The sequence below is a fragment of the Osmerus mordax genome, chromosome 17, assembly GCF_038355195.1.
Source record: "Osmerus mordax isolate fOsmMor3 chromosome 17, fOsmMor3.pri, whole genome shotgun sequence".
Classification (NCBI taxonomy): Eukaryota; Metazoa; Chordata; class Actinopteri; order Osmeriformes; family Osmeridae; genus Osmerus; species Osmerus mordax.
This window is the reverse complement of record NC_090066.1, coordinates 7,079,118-7,102,238: the sequence shown is the minus strand read 5'-3', so window position 1 is coordinate 7,102,238 and position 23,121 is coordinate 7,079,118. Positions and strand designations below refer to the sequence as shown.

General features: G+C 43.9%; 1 protein-coding gene across 2 annotated transcripts in view; it reads left to right on the top strand.

The window, feature by feature from the left end:
• kcnc2 (potassium voltage-gated channel, Shaw-related subfamily, member 2) overlaps nt 1-9,668 on the top strand; it is a 39,016-nt gene extending 29,348 nt beyond the window's left edge. Inside the window, exons 2-5 of one of the 2 annotated variants that reach the window (XM_067254422.1) lie at nt 1,256-2,204; nt 3,586-3,756; nt 7,104-7,195; nt 8,181-9,668. In XM_067254422.1, the coding sequence (XP_067110523.1) occupies nt 1,256-2,204; nt 3,586-3,756; nt 7,104-7,165 (1,182 nt within the window). In that variant the 3' untranslated portion in view covers nt 7,166-7,195; nt 8,181-9,668. Of the gene's footprint in view, nt 1-1,255; nt 2,205-3,585; nt 3,757-6,069; nt 6,265-7,103; nt 7,196-8,180 lie in introns of those variants that run through there. The other variant, XM_067254423.1, reaches the window with a different exon arrangement.
• The last annotated feature ends 13,453 nt before the right edge of the window (nt 9,669-23,121 follow it).

The following is a 23,121-nucleotide window of genomic DNA, read 5'->3' as shown; positions in this document are numbered from 1 at the left end:
ATACTGCTGATTGTCCAAAGTTACCAAAGTATTCTTTCTTGCTCAGAAGACGGTTGACACAATGTGGATCACACTTTTTTCCCCCTTCAAATCCCTTTGTGCTTTCGGCATGATTGTGGCAGCATGCTCAATCTCCATATGTCCAAAAAGGATTTGTGTGTCACCTTGATATTAGGGTGTTAAATGTCAGTGACGGTTTGTGTGTAAGGTCACCGCAGTTTATGTCTTTAGGTCTTTAGTCTCTAATAACTGTCAGTCGACTAACATGATCAATCCCAGTTACAGTAATCCCAGATCCATCCCAGAAGCCTCTCCTCCTTCCCATCAACCCCCACCAGTAAACGAGGCTCGAGGGCTAACAAATAGGACCCATGAGGGCTGCTTATCTGTCTCTGCCTGACTTTTCCTTGGGGCCTTCCGGAGAACCGTGTTCTGGAGACACTGTAGCTCGGGGACGCGAGAGAGAGAAAGGAGAGGAGAGGAGGAGAGGAGGAGGAGAGGAGGAGAGGAGGAGAGGAGGGGGGAGGAGAGGAGGGGAGGAGGGGGGAGGAGAGGAGGGGAGGGGAGAGTAGAGGAGAGAGGGGTGCCACTTGCTGCTGACAGGCCACAGAACCTTGGCCAGTCGGTCCCAGCGTGCCTACGTCCTGGCCGCTCTACCCCAGCATGTGTCTGTCCCAGGCCAGAGGGAGAAGTGCTTCCTGTGGCCGGCCATATGCCTAAAGTCCTGGGCCAGCCAGGAAGAAAAGGGAGGAGAGGAATATAGAGAGAGACAATCATATAGGGAGAGTTGGAGAGGAGGGCGGGGTGCAGGAAACCCTCCAGAGGTGACCTCTGCTTCCCGCTCGTCAGCAGCAGCAGGGTGAACATGTGTCTGTAGTAGTCGATGATGCTCCAGCAGCATTGTTTGCTACTGAGAGGTCAAAGTTGGAAAGAATGGTTTTGTTTTGTCTTCCTTGCAGCTCTGAAAAGCAGACCTTCAAAACGATACATAGTTTCATGGCCCAAACACGTAATCTGTGACGTTTTGCGACCTTCAACTTTTCTATCTTCTTTGTTATTAATTTTTTTGATTCTGTATTTTTATACAGTACTAGACATAGCATTCAATGTTTATTGAATGTGCTTGCTAATAGGTTGTACCTCAATCTGCAGTCATTGTATCTAATGGCAATAATCTCTTCTCTCCTCTCTCTATCGCTCTCTCTCTCTCTCTCTCTCTCTCTCTCTCTCTCTCTCTCTCTCTCCTGTCTTCCAGTTCGTAGCCTTTGCCTCCTTGTTCTTCATCCTGGTCTCCATCACCACCTTCTGCCTGGAGACCCACGAGGCGTTCAACACCATCGTCAACAAGACGGACCCCGTGCGCAACGAAAGCCTTCCAGACCCGGGCCCGCAGTTCGAGATCGAGACGGACCCCGCGCTCACCTACGTGGAGGGAGTGTGCGTCCTCTGGTTCACCATCGAGTTCCTGGTCCGGGTCATCTTCAGCCCGGACAAGCTGGAGTTCATCAAGAGCGTGCTGAACATCATCGACTTTGTGGCCATCTTGCCGTTCTACCTGGAGGTGGGGCTGAGCGGCCTGTCGTCCAAGGCTGCTAAAGACGTGCTGGGCTTCCTGAGGGTGGTCCGGTTCGTCCGGATCCTGCGCATCTTCAAGCTGACCCGCCACTTTGTGGGTCTCCGCGTGCTGGGCCACACGCTGCGGGCCAGCACCAACGAGTTCCTCCTCCTCATCATCTTCCTCGCCCTGGGCGTGCTCATCTTCGCCACCATGATCTACTACGCCGAGCGCATCGGCGCCAACCCCAACGACCCCACCGCCAGCGACCACACCATGTTCAAGAACATCCCCATCGGGTTCTGGTGGGCGGTGGTCACCATGACGACGCTGGGCTACGGAGACATGTACCCGCAGACTTGGTCGGGCATGCTGGTGGGCGCCCTGTGTGCCCTGGCGGGGGTGCTGACGATAGCCATGCCCGTGCCCGTCATTGTGAATAACTTTGGGATGTACTACTCCCTGGCCATGGCCAAGCAGAAGCTCCCCAAGAAGAGGAAGAAGCACATCCCCCAGGCTGTGCAGGGGGGCTCCCCCATCTACTGCAAGGCCGACCTGAACCCCCCCTGCCTGAACACCACCTGCAACAGCACGCAGGGCGACCTCTGCCACGTGAAGGGGAGCAGGGTCCTGGAGCGCCATCGTTCAGGTGAGGGCGGGGGAAGGAGGGGGAGGGTGGTGGAAGGCGGGGGAGAGCGGGAGGGGGAGAGCGGGCGGGGGAGAGCGGGCGGGGGAAGGCGGGGGAGGGCGGGGGAAGGTGGCGGAGGGCGGGGGAAGGCGGGGGAGAGCGGGCGGGGGAGAGCGGGCGGGGGAAGGTGGGGGAGGGCGGGGGAAGGTGGGCGAGTGGGCTAGGGCAGAGAAATATTCATGTGGAGCTTCCCAGGCCGGTGGGGAATGGGTTGTTTATGTATAGAGGAGAAGACACGGAGAGGGGGAATCTAGAAGAAAATCTCATTTCAGGTGGAAAATCGAGGCCATTTGCCTGACTCTCCTCGGGGGAACAGGAAGGGTTTTCCCTTCTGAACGGTCTCCACCTCCTCTGCAGCTCTCCTCTGCGTCCGTGAAAGATTGAACACTTTCGACTCACAGCTTTTGTCAAATTGCCACAGCGATAAGGGAGGCATGCGAAAGGAATTGTGAGCTGGGGGATGAGGGTGATGGGGGTGAAATACTGTATATATATATACTGTATATTTACACATAGATACAGCATATCTTGTTTTAGTGTAAGATTTTAGTCCGGGATAGACAGTCTGGCCTCGGAGGAGGGATTGTTCTTTTGTGTTTGGATGAGTAGGTGGCTGTTTCTCCACTGCAGGGTTGTGTCAGTAACGTACTCTGACACGTCTGATATTGATGGAAATTAGTGTCGACCTCTGTGTTCCAGCTTTCTTTGAGAAGAAATTCCTCAGGGTATGCGTATGCTCTAGGTTTTTGTTTGCAATAAATTATTTTGCAAGACATAATATTTGTATTTCATTAGTGCGGGCCATGGTTTTATAAGGCATTTAAGATTCAATCTGTAAATCATCCATAGAGATTTCTTTTAAATGAGCCACCAATGTACAGTAATGTAGCGTACATTGGAGATTTATCTCAATTCCGATTTGTCTTCTCATACATTTCTTCCAGATAAATGTGTTCTCTCAGCATAAGGTGTGACTCACACACCTCTCGCACAGAAGTCTGTTGTGTTTCTCCCGGGCGACTGCTTTCATTGCAACATGATACAAAGCGTGGCTCGACTCATTCCATCAACTGTGTCCTCTCTATATGAACACTGACCTCTCGCTCCCTCCGTGTGGTGGTCCTCATGGCATTTGGCACGTGCTCTTGATGTGGGAGGCTGTTTGATGTTACTCCTGATCCCATGACCCCTCACTGTCTCACCCCCATCCACACCTTTCCCTATCTTTTTCTCCTTCTCTCTCTCTTTCTCTTTCTTTTTCTCTTTCTCTCTGCCTCTATCTCTCTCTTTCTCTCTCTGTCTTTCTCTCTGTCGCTCTCCCTCCCTCACCAACACCATCCAGTGCTCTCAGCAGACTGCAGTGGAGGAAGTGACCTCACCATGACCCCAGAGGAGCGTGTCCCCATGCGTCGCTCCAGCACCCGGGAGCAGGACCAGAGGAGCGAGGGGACCTGTTTCCTGCTGGCCGCCAGTGACTACACCTGCCCTGCCGATGGGGGGATACGCAAGACAGGTACTGAGGTGCCATCCCATAATATGTCTTACTGACACATGTGCTTTAGCAGGAAACCATCCCACTTGTTTCATAAGATCTCCATATGACGTTTTTGTTGCAATTGCACTATTGTAAAGTGTTACCATGATGTTATCATGAAATGTACCATAATATGTTGTTATTTTTATACCCATTGGATTCCTGCATCTTATTACTAACAGCACTCACAACCTCAATTGAACACTCATTGCATATTCCTTTCTTCCCAGACACAAAGCTGTGTAATCTAGATATAACTGGAATAAGATGTTTCAAATATAAATTATTCAGTTAGTGTGTGTGTAATTTCAAGATGGGGTGGGGGGGTGTCATAGAGACATGAGGTAACTCAATTTGGTATGTACAGTATATACAGTGTCAGATCAGACTAGATGTGTATATCTTGAAGATTCAAAAATCCCAAAGGGAATGCTAATTTTCATTTATTGTACTGGAATGTAGACCAAATAATCAAATGAAGACTAAACATGAAATCAGACTCACAAAGCGATAGACTGAGGAATATATAAATGTGGATGAGTTGTTACTGAACGTCTGATTATTTAATTAAAATAATTGTCCTGCTATGATATTTTTATGATAAAAAATGTGCTTTTACATCATTTAATGAACGTTTAGGCCTAAAGCTTCTTTGCTGTCCTAATTACTCAATTTTATCTCATCCATCTTGAAGCGTGTTAATTTTGTGTTAATCTGCAGTGTAATATGGTACTCGGTTAAACCTCAGCTAATTGCCTGCCATCAGAAGTTAACTGCCTCTCCAGAAGGCTATCTCAATCTTCTGCTTTTCACGGAATAGCTGTAGGGCCTGAAACACTACTCTTTGCTACTGTACTGGAGAAGTAGCAGAGTAACACAAGTCTACCAGTAATTACAAGGTCAATATATCCACTTACGTTCCACACTCTCAGAACTTGAATAAGAATTCCAATCCTGTGAAGGACGAGGTAGGCGTCTTTAAGATGACCACATGTGTCACCAAGCACCACTCTCGGGTGCTTGGTGAAGAGCACCACAACCACTACCACCACTAATCTGCCAGCTCCTCAATCAGAGGATCAGCTCACTCTGCCCCAGGCACCCCCAGCAGCACCCTGCCATGGTACCAGCACAGCGCTGGGCCCGGGAACAGCCCACCTGGGACTGGCTTTGGCTTCCCCCGCCGCAGAGCAGTGCATTGTGGGGAATGTAGTCACCCGGCACTGCCCAGTACCACGCTACTGAAGTCCCGTTGTTAGGGTGAGGAGGCGGGCGTCCAGCTGGGCCGTGAGTCTATGCTGGCCCAGTGGGTGGTGGTGAACAGCACCGTGCCAGGGTTCATGCATTAAACATGCGGCGCTTTCTCGAGCCGTGCTGCCTGTCGGCACGGATTCAGGCCCAGCCTTTGTTCCACCCCCTCTGGGCTGGTTGTGAAGCGGCTCTAAAAGGGAAAGGAGTTCTCTTTCTGTGCAGTGAATGGAGCTCTGTTCGCGAAGGATGATCGGATTTCTATGAAGGTGGCTGGTCCTCTTCTCGCCGTGTGTGTTTACGCTACTAATTGGTGCGTTGTGTTAACGCTGGCTGGTTCGGAGGTTTGACGATAGCGGATACTTGTCAAAGTTTCCTCGGCGGTCTTGTTGCGTTTGGTACAGTAACAATGTGGAGCTATGAGATTATTATAATAGACTTCAATGTATTTCACTGGCTCTCTCTGCTAAAGACTCATTATCACGGTCATTACCATTTCTATGATTTTCTGTTGGAAAATACTTATCATTCTGTATACTGCATGATGTGTGGTGTCCAGGGCATAGCTCAACATTGCATGTACCATTTTTACATAACTCTGTTTTTGCAGTTTTTTCAGTGACTGTTATACCAAATGTGAGCAAATTAGCATGACTGTATATAATGCCACTAATTTGCAATTGGAATATTGCATATTTGTCAAGGATTATTCTTAATACATGGTTGAATTAACCACACAGTAATGATGTCATTGTATGAAATAGGCATGTTGGCTTTACTTCCTCTCCATAAGGATTTGAGATAATAGTTTTATGACCTGCCAACGAATTCAGTGAAATGGCCTCACCCTCTATATATCACCTGGGGTGTTTGTGCATGTACTCACCATACATTATGTTGCTGTTGCTCTGTCTCCTGTCTCCTGTCTTGTCTCGGTTCACTTGGTTGGCTTGGACTGGGAACGTTGACCGTGTGCCTGCCTGTGTGTGTTCATATCCCCGTTCCTGCCTCCCCCCCTGGTGCTCGCTCGCTCGCCGTCCGAAGGCTATGAGAAATCCCGAAGCTTAAGCAACATAGCAGGCATGGCCGCTAACGCTCTGAGGCTGTCTCCCGTCACCTCGCCCTACGGCTCGCCCTGCCCGCTCAGACGCTCCCGATCCCCCATCCCCTCCATCCTGTGAGGCCCCGGCGGGGCTCAGGCCAGCCTCCACCTCCAGCCCCAACCCCCCCACACCCACAACAAGCCATTGATAAGTAACAACATCGCTCAGTCATGTAGACTTTGTAAATGCTGTCGCCTTTGATCAGACACTATCAGGGCTGGTGTTAGTGGCTCATGTTATCCCCATCCCCTAATGGACTATTGATGCTGTAGATGTTGACTACCTTAGTTTAGCTTGCCCTACGTCACTTTGAAATTACCATGAGTTCAATATTATTGTATATTAATGGCAATAAGGGACTTTTTAGCGGTTGCCTGAAAGGTAGCTGTCACAACATTTCATTATGGAGACTTATAGGATCAGGGAAATTATATGTTGCTATGTTTCTATATTTTGAAGAAAAAAAGTGCTTCCAAAAAAGAAAAAATTATGTTGCTTCATTTTAATCTCACATGACTGTTATTGTGTCTGCTTGTTGTCATTTTCTTTGGGTTGGGAGTTATGGGAGATGTGTGTATAGGACTTTGTGTTGATTCACGCACGCACGCACGCACACCCCCTCGCCCACCCCCCTGTCACGCTCACCTTCCACTAGGCCTAGTCATGCTTGCATGGACCATCCTGTCATCGTCTGCAAGCAATGTGGTGGGAGAGACAGACAGAAAACCGGAAAGAAGCGAAGATCAAAACTGTGGGTCTGGGAATGTGCCTCGGATCTGACCTGCTGTGTGTCTGCGTCGTGCTTTTGGCTTTGTCTCCACTGGCGGAACTGAACACACAAGAAAACAAACATTATTGTTATTTTTGTTATTCACTTTGCATGTGGGTTACGCTCGTCTTCTGTTAATTTCAACTGTGTTTGGTCGACTTTTGCCTTGTTGCCAAGCTGAAGTGTGTCCGATTGTTTACTCACAGATAACTGCAAAGAGGTTGTCTTTACTGGTTTCACTCAAGCAGAGAACAGCGTTCTGTCTTAATGACGGAGGGATAAAGGCATCTCCGCTAAGGTAAAATTGTTGTCCTACTGGCATGAAGGTTCAGACCACAATGTAGATCTACAGTGTGCTAGATCTGTTCTTCTGGTGTTCAGCAAGAGGGGTAATTCAATAATTGAAACCATAAACATTTGGATTTCCTGAGGATCTCATGACCTTTGACGTGAATGTTCTCTTTCTCGCTCTCTCTCTACCTCTCTTTCTCTTGTTTTCTCTCTTTCGTTCACTCTCTCTACCTCTCCTTCTCTATCTTTTGTTTGCTCTCCTCCTCTCCCTTTCTCTGTCTCCATACTTCCCTCTCTCTATCTTTCTCTCTCTCTTTACAAAGCCCTAACCAAGAACCATACTTTGTGTTAGACCTCTGTTCTCTGACAGACAGCAGGAATGTCCTTGATGCATTGCCCATGTCACTAAATCTTCCTCACAATCGACCGGTATCCTCTTTACACACACACACAAAAATAAATTCATAACATATGATTCATTATTGTTTATTAATTGATTGATTCATTATTGACATTTTACGCCATAAATAAATTGTTGCCAATGTAACAACAGGTGCGAGGCTGAGGCGAGGCTGAAGACCCAATCTTATGTCTATACCAGTAGCAGTAAGGTTGCTAAGCAACTGGCTCATCATCATGTGCATCTTACGCTTTAACACAAACTGTCTCCAAATTAAACACAAGCCTCAGCTAACAGTCTCTCCAGACTGTATGTATGGGAATAAATTATTGAATCACCCCTTGCTCCCCAATTATGGCAATACTAAGCATTTGAGAGTTTACAATTAAGTCTATACATTCATAGAATGTGATAGATCTGTGTACAGTTCAATCCATGTTTACATTATGTTAACTGTAAGTGAGAAGGGGGCAAATGTAAATACATAGATTTGAATTAACGTCAGTCTGCATGTTAGCGTACCCAGCTGTATTCTATAGAGGCAGATGCATTTCTGATATTTAGAGATGTGACCTGTTTATATTTTGTTCAGACTTTTCATATGTGAATGACGGTGGGATAGAGCTATCATCGGCAGTGGATTATGACTCGCTATGGGTGTGGATCCCCCATTCAGACAATGAAGCGTTATCGTGGACACGGCCCAATGGAACACTCAGCCAGGAGATGGAGGCCTGATTGACAGCCTCAGGTCCACGATCACTCTGAGAGGAACTGTCCGAGACTTAAAACAAAGAAAGTTCTGAGAATCATAGGATTATAGTACTGGAAAAACTCTGTGACTATTCTGATTCCACTGCGAACACTGACTACTTCTTGACATGAGGGGGGAGGGGGAAACAATTCAAAGTAAAAAAAAATCTGAACAATAAAAGGACAACTCCTAAAGCGAGGCTAGCTACGGTATATGTATAGACATGTTGTATTTGTAAATAGGACACAGCACAGCACACCTGGGCCAAGGAGCTCCTCCCCTCACCTGCCCTTTGATGGTGAGTCAGGTAACAAGGCAGGTGGCAGAGAAGATCCACGAACTGTCATGTTAATCACTCAACTTACCGTGGTGTTTCCCATCGCAATAAATGTTTTAAGACGTATCAGTTGAGGCACTTTGTGTTCTAAAAATGGAGTGTATTCATATATGAAGTATTACATATATACAGTGTAGAGAGACTAATGTGCTAAGTTGAATAAATGTTCCATACGGCCATCACTGCTTTGGTTTCCCTTGGTAGTTTTCAGTGGGTTCATTGCTCTGGTGTGTGTTTTACAAATGTGTGTATTTTAGAATACGAAACTATAGACCTATATAACGATTATTCTATTGAGATATGTTACCCTGGACTTATGAACACCATCCCCAACAAGTAGATAAGATTTGCAATAAAAATCAAAATCCGAATGCACCGATTCACACTGTGATTTTAGTAACCGAAAATGAGGACACGTTAGTCTATAAAAAGAAATTCAAAGCAAAGGAATCATCCCCTCATTGGCTGAATGAGGATTGATTTGTGACTCTACCAATCGAAAGAGTAAGATGTTCAACAGTCATTGGCTGTGAAGTTTCCTTCCCTTAGCCCCAGTCCTACCTGTGTAACAGTACACTGCTGCTCTGACCTAACAATGAGGTCACTACTCATTATGTATTCTATGACAAAGTTGTAATTCTAAAGATGTTTATCCTTTGAATTCAGAACATGTATTTTTGTGTCTCTTGTAGAGTACATTTCTTGGTTACTTGTACAAGTCATGGTAGTCCAATGCTGTGCTTCTCCATATCCTCCACAACTGTCAAGGTTTATTGATCCAGGTTCATGTTTTGTATGTTTTAAATGTGAGGACAATTCTAGTTTGAAGTCTGTATTCGTGGAGCCATCTGTTGGCATTCTGAAGTGCATGCTAAAAAACCATATTGTCAAATTGTAAAAAAGGACAACATATATCACGTTGAAACAATGTGGATAGAGTAAACGTACATGCTATGTGAGAAGATCACATAAACATATTTATCTTTTAAGTGATTGTTGGGTTTTTTCTTCAACATGTCACGGCAGGTTGACATCTAATTATTCATTTACAGTCAATCCAAGACAAAGGTATTATTCCGAAATCATCCGATTTCGTCTTAAGGAAAACTACATTAAGACCACAATGCCTTCACCACTAAGATCCAGCTAACGCATCTTATTCTTCTGTTCGTGAAACAGAGACCAGACCCACAGTTTGTTGTAATCTACCTCTGGAATGTATCTTACTGCTCCTGCTATCAACAATGACAGACGTGACAATAATGAGAGGTCTTCCCTCTCCCCCTGTTCCTGACCCTCTGCTGGGCTTCTTCTTTCTCTCACTCCTGTCCAGCAATCAGCCCCTCACTTAGAACCAGGTCTGCGAGACATCCCGACTATCTTTACTCCCGTCGCCATGGAAACAGCCGCCGACGTGCTGGGGAGATGTAAACAGCTGGGGATAGAGTGTGTTGTGTTCCACACACTCTCACTCTCACACACGCATGCACGCATACACCTACACTACACACACACACATGCACACAGACACACATGCACTACAAGGCATCCTTTGGCCCTGTGCTGCCAAGGGGCGGTTGAAATTTCCAAATACCAAAATCGTGTCCATGAATATTGCATCAGAGGATACTTTACCCCCCCCCCCCAGACACGCACCCTCCACAAACAGCACACACACCCCAGTCCCCCCAGATTGCCTCACTCCCTGACTCAAGCATGACTCAAACAAAAAAGGACTGTATGAAGTTACACCTCTAGTCTAGGGGTTCAGGTTGTTCAGTCAGCACAAGCCCCTCCTCTCAAAAAAAAGAAGAGAATGAAAGAAGGAAGAAGGACGCATCTCCATCCGATGATGAATGACGAGGGAGATGGAAACAGGCCTTTCGGTGGCAACGTTCCATTTGAATCCTAATTCAGTAAGTAGTCTGTAATGAGATTGACATAGCCTGGAGGCTTAGTGGGTTAAAGTGAATCTGATAACAGAGTAGGTCTCATTTTCAGGCATTGTTTCACGTCCGTACTCGAAAAGCCACAGGAAAGCTCTCAAACGCTCATTTAACTGAGACAGACCTCTCCATTGACTACCAGGAGGGCATGTTGTAGTGGTGTGTGTGGAGTGCCGGAACACGAGAGGCCAATAATCACAGCATTAGCTCTTGGAAACAGACAGATGAGATGACTGTAATGACAGTCGAGCTACAGCGCGGATGAATCATCATCATATCGTATCCTGTGCACATCGACCAGTCATTTCTGTGAATTTGACAAATGTGCCGGCTGACATTGAATGTTGGATTGTGCTGTTTACTATTTACATTTACATTTACATTTAGTCATTTAGCAGACGCTCTTATCCAGAGCGACTTACAGTAGGTACAGGGACATTCCCCCGAGGCAAGTAGGGTGAAGTGCCTTGCCCAAGGACACAACGTCAGTTGGCATGACCGGGAATCGAACTGGCAACCTTCGGATTACTAGCCCGACTCCCTCACCGCTCAGCCAACTGACTCCCCATATTTCCATTCCTACTTATGTATGTCTTTATAGAGGAGATATGAGATTGATTTCATTTTTACAAAAGTAATTTACATGTATTAATTTAGCTTTTTTATCCAAAGCGACTCACAAAATAATGCATTTATATTAAGTGCACTAGAAGTACACATTTTTAACAGTATAAAAGTGGTTTGTGCCAAGGAACGGCCTGTATTTTACCAGATACAGTGCAACAACATCACCTCCACTACAAGAGTGCATGTTTACAGAGCTATGGAATATAGCAACAATTCATGAGATTCATTTGTTAATAACATCTTGAGCTAAAACACACTGCATCACAATTAAGTCCTCTCACATAGTTTGAGTCTGAATATGGGCAGGTGATGCTTTCAATGACTTGTTTGATGGCGCCGTGTGACTCTGAAGGTTAATTAGATTTTAATGGTGCCTGACTTTTTGTGAAACCAAACAATCGGAGGCACAGCCCCAGACGCTGAAAGCATTAATAGCCGTTTTGACGACATCTGTTTCATAATAGAAAGGTGACTGACACAGGAGAAATCTGGGAAACAACTGATAAGCTGGACAACATAACTTTTCTTGTACAGTTACATAGGAATGTAGTTCAAATCACATTAAATCAAATGTATTTGTATAGTCCTTTTTCCAAGCAATGTCAAAGAGGGCTTCACAGATGCCCATAAAACTGTACCTAAACCAACCTAAACCCTCAAAGAAGACAAGGATAAACTCCCAGGAAACTCAGAGAACAAAAAGGAAGCTTATGAGGAGCAGTTCAGTGAAGAGTGTCCTCCTCCATAGATGGTGAGATGCACAGAGGTGCAGACCAAAGGCTGAATACAATGCAGTGAGACAAGGACAATGCAAAACATGCAAACAGATGGCGAAACACCTGTATTCACAAATGGAGTATCCTATTTAGAGGTTGCCGTGTACAGTGTAGTTCTGCAGTTTCATGAGCATAAAGCATGTGAAATAGAATTCACGAATACGGCAATGTTGCTATGTCAACTATAGTTCTTAAACAAATACCAAAGGGTCAGCTCACATAGCTTTCTGACTCCCATTGGATATCGATGTACGTAGCCTCATCAAACAATGAAACAGAGCAACTGTCTTCCCTACAGGGGTGTAAAAGTACAGCTGCAAGACTGAGATTGCACTACACAGAGGGAGAGGATAAATACAGAGGACTGGCAAGCATTCCACAAGAAGAAGAATACAGGCTAGGAAGAACCAAGTTCCCAACGATAGGAGGATTGTGGTTACAGGCCTATGTTCACTTCTTCACGTTCACTATCTTTAAAAAATGTAATGTTTGGTCACTAATGCATAAATTATGCATGTAAATATGTTTATGTTTACATGATTAACTTTGTAGCCATGTAACACGAAACCATGCCGTGCTTAACGAATAGGCTGTAACTAATGAAATTCGGACAGTTTGTGGAAACAAACGAGCTATTTATGAATTAAAGGGAGCCAACGTTGTTATCATCTGACAGTTTCAAAATTAGAATTTGTGAATGTTGTCTTGTTTTTGTACATACACTATTTCCCATGTAGTGGTGACAAAGTGGACCATCTCAGTAAACTTCCAGATTCTTTGATCATACGCTCCAAAATCCAGCACATCCACAACCCTGCCCTTCCTCATGTCACCATAGTAACGCATCGAGTATGACTTTGGCGAGCTTGTCTGATGTCGCTGACAATTCCCTTGCGTGGGATGCTATAAATGTCTTCAGCCGTGCGTGCGTGTGCATGTGTGTGTATATCATCATCAGGGGGCTTTCATATTGGGCATGCTCAGTGCCTTAGCGACACATACAGGCATTGTGCTAGATCACAGGGAGAGTAGAAACCATACGAAACACTGATTGGTCACTTATAGGGCAGTGAAAGCACACAGTGGGTGAGTTCCTAATTCTTTCTCTCTGTTTAGCAGATATGTCACATTTGAATGTATCTCTCCTTTCAGATTCATTGTCAACAGCAAAACAGAGAGCAACTGTTTCTGGGCCTCATCTGTAGCGACATAGCCACAAGCTGTTTTACATGTACTTGAGGCTGGTTTCAAATAAGAGTTATGAAAGTAAGTTGGCTTTTCACACTCAACATTCCAAGTGATCTGCTTTGACTGTGGGTAGAGGGACTCTGGGTAGAGGGACTGTGGGTAGAGGGACTGTGGGTAGAGGGACTGTGGGTAGAGGGACTGTGGGTAGAGGGACTCTGGGTAGAGGGACTGTGGGTAGAGGGACTCTCTGAAACCTCAGACCCTGGTGTGACAGACATGTCATCATCCATGAGAAGTAATCTGCTGTTAGATCTCTAAACAGCAGGCATTAATAATCAATCACAGCAGCACAGGGACACAAAAGACCCTTTTTGCATCGCACAGGAATTGGTGTCCATGATTGGTTGTTGATCTTTAAAGAACAATAAGGAATGGAAACGATAGGTAATATCGATTCCCTGTGCCAAGTTTGTGCCAAATAATGTTGTGTCCTTGGGCAAGGCACTTCACCCTACTTGCCTCGGGGAGAATGTCCCTGTACTTACTGTAAGTCTCTCTGGATAAGAGCGTCTGCTAAATGACTAAATGTAAATGTAGGTAATAATATATGTTAAAACAAAGTGATTTAATTCGGGTTTACTCTGCAGGTGTGTCAGAAGAGTCATTGAATATGTTTTAGAGGTGCACAGAATTTGCTCTTATTTTTTATTTATTGTCAGAGCAGCTCTATTACTCAAGTACTGTGTCATATTTGGGCATTTGGAACTTTTCCACTATGTCCAATGAGATGAAGAAATGTCTTACAGCACTGCAAAAAGGCTCCGCCCCCAAATGGGAGGTTGCTAAGAGACAGATGGCTTGATTAAATCAGGCATTGAAATCCGAATGGGAATTATGTATGTGTGTTCTCAAGGTCAAGGAAGAGGCAAACATGCATACACACACAAACACACACACACACGCACACACACAGGCATACACACACATAGACTTATTCATATACACACCAAATAGACATCCACCCACATACACACATACTGTACACACACAGACATTCACACACATGGTCACTGCAAGGCCCACTGTAATTGATGATCTTGTCTCTGTGATTGCACAGAGGATACAAAATGAGTTTGGTTGTTTTATCAACCACATTGCATTGTGGGTCTAACTCACACACTCTCTGTGGCCTCCAGTTGATATGATCAAAAATATATCAATCAGCGGATAGAATCAGCAGAAGAAATCTTTGAATTACTCATCTGTGAGTAATCATCACTGATTCAAATGACAGCAGAGTTTTAATCAAAGATTATGTACAGTCACTCACTGCTTATAATGAGTTTGTTTTTACAATACATTTTTACGTTTCTCTTCTCTCAGGTGGACATGTTCTTAATAGTCTTTTCTTGAAACAATAAACATCACAACAGTGGTCTTGCTTACTTGTGCGGAGTTGTGCAACCAAGCTTCAAATTGGAGGAACAACACAGGGTCTACGAGACACAGTAAGTTTCCATTTTCAGCTTGTGTCCTCATCACATACAAGATCGAATGAACACAACGGTTGTTTATCAATAACAACTCTCCCTCATAACCATTTCCGTCTGAAATAAACGTCCAATGGAATTTGAAATTCAATGAGGAAAACACTCATGTGCTTTAGTCAACTGAAGGTATTAAAACGTTCATATGCCTGCCAGACTGCCTCAATCATATCCAAACAGGGATGAAGGCTTTACTGGAGACAAGGCTATATTTATCTGTCTATTTTTATACAAATGGTGCTATTTATGGTGCTGTACACATGCAGACACACTGTGTGCGGAGCGAGTTATTGAAAAACACTCATTTCAGCGCGCGTGATCCTCCCCTGCAATCTCAGACATGTCATGTATGGTGTGTGTTGATGAACTAGAAGGCAATTAAGCTGTCCTCTTTCCCCATAGCCCTTGTAACTGGCTGGGTGAGTCATGCTTTATATATCCAGGAGCCTAATTGTTCTGCTGCATTATAATTTTTCCGAACATCCATGCCAATTTAAGTTAAATTCATCAATTAGATACACCTTATTAATCCCCAAGGAAACTCAAAGTGTTCAGGTAAACTATGAAATGTGTTAAAATAGGGAGTCGGTTTGACACACGAGATGTCTATGAATTGCAACTTCTGAGATCGCACTCTGTAACTGTGACACAATCTGATGAAAAGGGGCCGATGTTCTGAAATTTGAATAATTTGCTGTGATGTTTCAGTCTAAAATCCTAAAATAATATTTACAACTTCAAAAGCGTAAATTACACTTTGCATACTGAAACGGTAATAACTAGGGGTCATTTCAGGCTGTAGATTGAGGTAGTAAAGATGCAGGGGTACTGTGTAGGGTTGTGATGTAGCCTCTTATATGTAAACCCATGGTATGGACTAGCCGCATACACTACTCTCCCCATGCCTAGAAGAGAGAGAACAGGGCAACAAAAACAGATCTTTTATAGAGAATTAAAGAGACGCTGAGGTGTAATTCACAGAATCCATTTTGACTCGTTAATTACTAGTGGATTAAAGCCAGCTGCTTTCCTAGAGATACGTTCCTGCACTCAGTGACCGTTGGAGCCTCTTGCATCTTGGTAAGGAACAGTGTTAATTATAGCTGTGTGAGCTCCCCTTGCCAGATCCTCCACTGAACACCAGACCTTTCACATTGCTTTTATTTTACCAAACATTTTCAAGACAAAATAAGGCCCACAAGACAAACTGTTGTTTATTCACCTTTTATTGTGAACTACTTTTAATTGCTAGACATGCACTGCCAAAGCCAGAAAATGATGCATATTAATGCATTTGTTTGCAGACGTTCTACCAGGCTGATTCAAACACCTGTCTGGAGTCCATCCATACCACAGGACCTCAGGTTTAGAGTTAAAAGTGCATTAAATAGAAACAGAAAAAAACAGTTCTGGGTCTGGCTACCAGAATCCCCTTAAAGAAATGGAAAACATGGTAATCACTGATGAAAGTTGCTACCGATCAGGATCACCACTTCTTGCCAAGTTAATGTGTGACTCAATGTTAGACTCATTAAAAGGCAAGTGCAGAATCAGTAAATGATGTAAGATTAATATACATGGCTACAGTATATAGTTAGTAATTCAATCATTTATAGGCGATAGTTTGTACAGGATGACTTCACTAAGCCGGCCTTCTAGTAACTGTCCAGAAAATTTGGCAGCATTTGAGAGGATTAGAAACACTTTTCCTTCGAACCAGGGGGAGACCTACTTACAGCCTACCAATTACTGTTGCTGAATTAGTTTAATCAAAACGCTTCAAATCAACCCGGCTTAGGATAAATTAGTAAAGGGACTTTGTCCCATGTCAAATTAGAATACGTGAATCATAATAAAGTCTACCTGCAAAATTAGGTTGTTCGTACTAATCTTTATAAAAACGGGGTACTCCAATCAAGAAATCTGACAACATACCACTATATTTTACCTAAACTCTGATATTGAGGGAAATAATGGGAGCGATTTGTCACTGTCTTTTCTTCTCCAGAGAAGTCATTTCTCGGAGGCTTAGCTTGAATGAACAGGACCAACACAACGCTTTGAAGGTTATCCGGTATACATGTTCTGCTTGGCCTGTAATAAGCTTCGTTTCATGGTGAAAGATTGAAATACTGGCACTCTTTTTTTGCATGTCAGAGCTAGAGCTTGTCCTTGAAGAGTGTCTAAACTGTGCCGTATAAAGATCCATCTTCAGAAGTCCATCTCTCAGTTTGAAAGCAAACATTAATATCAGCCTTGTGCATAAAGTATAACATTGTGAGAAATGTAGTTTAAGACAATCCATTTACATTTCTCAAATGAAAATGACATCTATTTTCATAAGCTATGATCCTCCTGTATAATAACTACACGTTTGTATTTAAATCTCATCTCTGTATTTACCTCTACCTTGTATTTAAACCACAGTTTGAGTTTCCACCCTCCGCTCTGCTGTCTCCATGTAGATATACCAAGTCAGTCTGATTGGTCAGAATGTTGGCGTCTCGCAGAACGATCAGTCCGCTCTTCATGCACTCATGCGCTCATTTCCCCTGGCTGCGACATATGATTCGCCATCCATAGCTTTCACCTCCTATCAAAGCAACGCTCCATCATGAGTGAACTTCATAGGGAGGTGGTGTTGGGTTGCATGTTCAGTGTAACTTGTTAGCCAGTGTCATTTACATCCATTATATAAGCCTATTTATATAGAAATGGTGTCCTAGATACAGTGCAATGGGTTACTGGAAAGTAGTTACGTTTTTTACTTTGCAACTGTGCTTATTAAGATGTTAGTAAGTGTGACAGATACTGTGTGTAAAGTAAAGTAAAGTAATGACCTTCTAAATTGGCCTTCTAAAGTTACGTTACAATCTTTTTCATTCATCAATCGCCGGGTCAGAATGAATCTGACCCCACACAGTGAATATGTGGGGTCAGCAAAAATGAACAGTGTAATAATTAATATGCAAGTGTTTCCATCCCTTTGAGGCCATTGTGAAACAACTTTTGTAAAGATGTATTTTTTATATATATTAGCCTTGTGTGACAACACAAGGCTAATATAGCCTTGTGTTGTCACTTCAACTTGTGAAGTGCCTTATGCAACTGCACTTACTTTTATCTGTATTTATCTGTTTGGATTGGAATGGACACTATGACTACTGGTATCCATAATAATGAGTGAAATAACTGACATAAGTTTTAGAAATTGACACTGGACAAAATGAAACTGACATTACAAGGCACAGAGGAATGACAAGTTCAATTCTGGGGTTACAATCAAATTTGGTCATTTGTATTCCCAGTTATCAGTGTCCAACAGATCAGTAACCAATCACCTCATAAACTCCAAAGCAGCTAATGCTAACGCTTCAGCACACACAATGGCATACAAATGACGGTCCAATTGCTCCCCTTACCCCCCATGCTTTCACCAGCTCTGCCAGTCAGGTTTCATTAGCCTTATCAGTATATTAATTAGTAATTAAACACCAAAGACCTCCAAGGCCCCCTCTCACCCAGGACAAAGGAGTGTCACCTCTCCAGTTATCCTAGTGACAGTCTCTTCAGATGACCCTGGGGGTGGGCTATGACCTGTCACCCTGCCGCCATTGATCATGAATCTAGAAATCGTTCCTGTCAACTTGCTTCAAGGTAAATGGTAAAATTGCCTTTTGTTGAGCGTTTAGTCACAGGTGTATGGATTTGTTGTGGACTAACAGAAATACATGCCGACATATGGATATTTTACTGTAAACTTGAATTGAGGTGAATGTTAAATGTATTGAGAGCTTAGGTGTAGATGTATGTACTTGTTGTGCACATGTGTTGAAAATGTATGTAAACATATCCCAAATCCTATGTAATTTCTTCATGTATGAAATACATTCATAGCATTGCTACTACTGTAGAATTAAAGAAAAAAGAAAAAAAACGTACATCCTGTCCGACAATCTGTGGAACAGTTTGGACCAGTTCCCTCCAAGAGCCAGGAGAGGCCCTGAGGTGACTGTGGTGAGCCGTTCAGAGGACAGCACGCTTGGTTACCTTGATCCACCCCATCACACACAAATCCAAAAAATGTTCCCCAGTAAGTAGAAGTCTGAGGAGAAAGACCCTCTAGGCAGCTTCCCTCCCCTGGATAAAACAACCCTTCAATCTTCAGATCACTCATTGCTTTCTGGGATCACTTCACCTTAATCCCTGCCTGGGGAACGACTGTCTACACTCCTCACTGGTCAGTCCCCCACATCAGGGTGTTTTTGGAAAGAGCATTATCCCCAGCTCTGTTCACCCCGATGAACAGTCCAGCTTCAGCCCTCGTAGCTAATTAGCGACATGCTGCGTTTGACTGGTTTCCTTGTCGGGTACTAGCATGCAAACATGACTCCTGGTGACGCTATTAGCACCTGTCGACGGCCGCTCAGGCGCGCTGGCTAATGGTGAAATTAATCCAGTTACCTCAGAGACCCGTAGCATTTCCCTCAAGGTTTCAGCTCCAGAGCTTTTAGCAAACGTGACACCTGGGGCTCTGGAAGTGTTGCAGCGTGCTGTAAAAGGAGGCTGGAGGATGTGTTCTCTGATGTGGCTTCTGCAGGAAGTCAAGCCATCAGAACATTCCCCCCTGCCTCCAGCCGAACTCCACACAGACACACATACACACATGCACCATCGCATACACACACACGCACAAAAGCATGCACACAAATGTCCATATTTACCGTTTTTGAGTGTCAGAGTTTATGTTGCCGACGTTTAGCTTGGAATGTTTTTCACTTAGTAAACTTGTTTAACCTCTCTCCAAAACGCTTGTAGTTTTGGGTGAGAGACTCACCATTGACCCATACACATGACTTCATGACCCTCATTTAGAAAAAGACAAGCCAACTGAGGTGATGAAAAGACACGTTTACAATGCCCACTAGTGCGGATGCATGGAGGCCTATGTTGTCTTCAACTATGGAAAGGTTGTTAGTGATCATGTCCATGCAGAGTGATACTTGTTCTAACAAGCACTGCAGTCAACATAATGAGGCTTTACAAATGTTCCAATTTAGTCTAGTTGCTCAACATCCCATGTATAAAGCACTCTTCTTCTTTGCATCATGTCTTCACTTTGAGCATAGGGTACTTAATTGAAATGTGCAAAATATTATGAAAAATAATTTTAACTACCTAATTTTTTAAAAGTAAGTTCTTTCTCTTAGGACATTCATCCACCCATTTTGCCTTTTACTAGACCGTCAATACTGAGGGCTGTAGAAACTGATTGTAGAAACTGTGGTGAATTGATCTCTTCAGAGTGAAGCTGACACTTGCCCCAAGCCCCACAAGGATCTTTGTTTGATTAGCATCCTTTGATTATTACTGTCGGAATGTTGAATATTGTTGGCACCATTCTGACCAGGAAACGTCCGTCTTGATGTGAGTGGGATGATAAAAATTGCCGCAGTGACTCACACACACACACACACACACACAAAAACACACACACATGCTCAGACGGTATACACACCAAACACACGCACACAAACACTAAACTCACACATGCTTATGTACACACACAGACAAAAAACACACACCACACGCAGTTACAAGCTATTGCTCGAGAAACTCCGCTTTGCCCCAGAGCATTTAGTGCTCTCAAGATACTTCAAACCCATAATGCAACAGGAGTAAATAAAAAGGTTAGAAAGTCATCCATTGCCCGGGTCTATGTACTACACATAATGTAGAAAATTCTATCCTCAGCATATTCTTGGCAGTAGATCAAGAGCTTCAGTATGAAGAGGCATTGGTAGACAAAGAACTAATGCTACAAGACAGCTAGTAAGCTATTAGGAGATGTCTTTTTTCTTTTCTGTGATCCATTATACACTATATTTTTCAAAAATGAATAATGCATCCAATAGCACATTTGTGTAGACGGGCTGAGGTGGGACAATGCCTGGCAGGCTTCCCAGAAACTAAATAAACAGAGCAAAGGCCTTGACATAGAGCACTTAGTGACAGTGTCAAATAACCCAATAATGGTGAATGTGTATACAAGGCACTGTATTATTACACTGAGGGTTGCTAAGACTGGGTCAAGATGCTGTCTAGGGGGATGCAGTGCATTCTTGCCTTGTCATCGCCTGGTCTGTTATTAAGTCTGCAATTGCAGCTATCACCGCACTAACAATCAGGAAAATTGTTCCTTTCGGTCTGGAGTTGGTCTGGACCCAGTACATTCCTGAATATATCTGATATCTTTTGAAATTGTTTTTGTAAATGTTTTTTTTAATGCCATTAAAGAGTCAGTATAATGGCATGCCTTACTGTATCTTTGTCCAGTGTCAAACTTAGTTCAGCTATCCTTAATAACTGATAAGTTTTGACTGTTATGTCATCAGCATGTTTTGGGAGAAAATCTGAAGAAAAATGAAGAGGCTGACCATGAAGGAGCAGAAGGGTATTAAACGTATTGTTACGAGTTTGCCTGGCATGGAGAGTGGATTCACTTGTAGCTCGAAGGGAAGGCACTTCATTGTTCACTTTTGTCTGGTTAAGACTTGGGGGGGGCGACATATTTCTATGCATGTGATTAAATGTAAATTGATTCTTTCTGACATCCTCACCCCCTCAACCCTCGACTCTTCAACCAGCTAGGAATCGACTTCAGATGACAAAGAACCAGCCACCACGCCCACCAAGTACCTCCCCAGGGCTCCTCAACTTCTGATAACTGGGCTACAATATCAACGTTTTCTGAAAACGGATGCAATTTCCATCAAGACAAAGAACCGTCCTTTCTCTGTTTTTTTCTACTTCATATGAAATGAAAAGATCATTGGGTTAGCTGACAGTGGCAGTCCTTGTGGAGGAAAAAGGAAATCTCTCATATGAAACCCAACTTTAAATGTTTTAGGAAGGAAGACAGAAAGAAGGAATGAGAGAGAAAGTAAGAGAGAGGGAGAGAGAAACAGGGAGAGTGAGCGACTGAAAGTGAGAGGCAGAGCTAGATGAGAGAGATACAGGCACACACTCTGTCTTTCACACACACACACACACACACACACACACCCACACACACACACACACACTCACTCCTGCACACACATGCACACACTTATTCACAAACACACACTTCCATTGCACTTCTCCAAACTGTGTGGTTATGTGGCCATCCTTTCCAGCAGAATTCTCAAGCAGACATCTTGGGCGTAGTAACACAAGGCTAGCCTGGCTCTACATTCATCAAACTGACAGAGGGGGTAAATACAGAAGCAACCGAGCAACCGTCCGCCTCAGAGAACCATGCTGCACCGCTCAGCCATTTCAGAGTGTTACCTCAGATCTCAGACTGGAGATCTACGGGGGAGGGAACAGGACATGGGAGGAAGAGTAGTTTCCCACAGTAGTACTTCTACCGAGTAACATAAACACAGACATCACTGAGCCATGCAAGTGAAGTTGAAGAGGAGACAGTGCGGGAAGTGTGTGGGTGGGTGTGGGTGCCGGGGGGGGGGGGGGGGGGGGGTCTTTTTTCAACTGAGTTATGTTGACCTTTGCAGCTCAGGTTATTTCAGAATTGTTTTGCATATATTCATGTGCCCATCTGTTCTAGAAGATTAGTCTTTGAATATATTCTACAGGGCAAATGTTTTAATTGGACTGATTATTTAGGATTCTTTCCATAGATTAAGCTTTGATCAAAAAACATGATATTTAATCAGATTTGGATAAAGTAAAGCAGTGATCTGCAGTGGATAGGGTGAAGGACAAAAGTATTCTCCACACAGTCAAATGCTCCACCACGGAACTATACCCATCCCCTTGCATTGGCAGTGTATTGTGTTGATATATATTGGGCCATACAGCATGTCAATATACTACTTCTGAAAGACGCTTTGATTGAGCTTAGATGAAAACTTGCCCTTTATCAAAAGTCTTTGAAAAGGGCTTCAGGAAAATATATTGTTTGAAGTTGCATCCGTGGACACATCAAGTAACTGAATTTTACTTGTTGACCTTTAGTTAACGGGGGGAAAAACCTTGACGCCTATACTGTAGTTTCAAAGTGAACATAGGAGATATTTTCCATAATTTCGAGAACTAGTTCAATACTCAAGACAAGACACAGACATGTTAACATTCCAACTTGGAGCTGACATTTCTAAGGCATTCTCCAAAAGGACAAAATGGCTGCCAGGGGAGATGACCGGACAGCAGAGAAGGAGCCATGTGATGTGTCTTGAGACAAGGGACAAATGACTGTCCTTGTGTGCCGTTTGAGATGATAGATGGGATGCTCCCACTTTTGACCCTCTCTGATCAGTCAGGTTAAAGACAGAGGACAGCTCCTTGTGCTTCAGC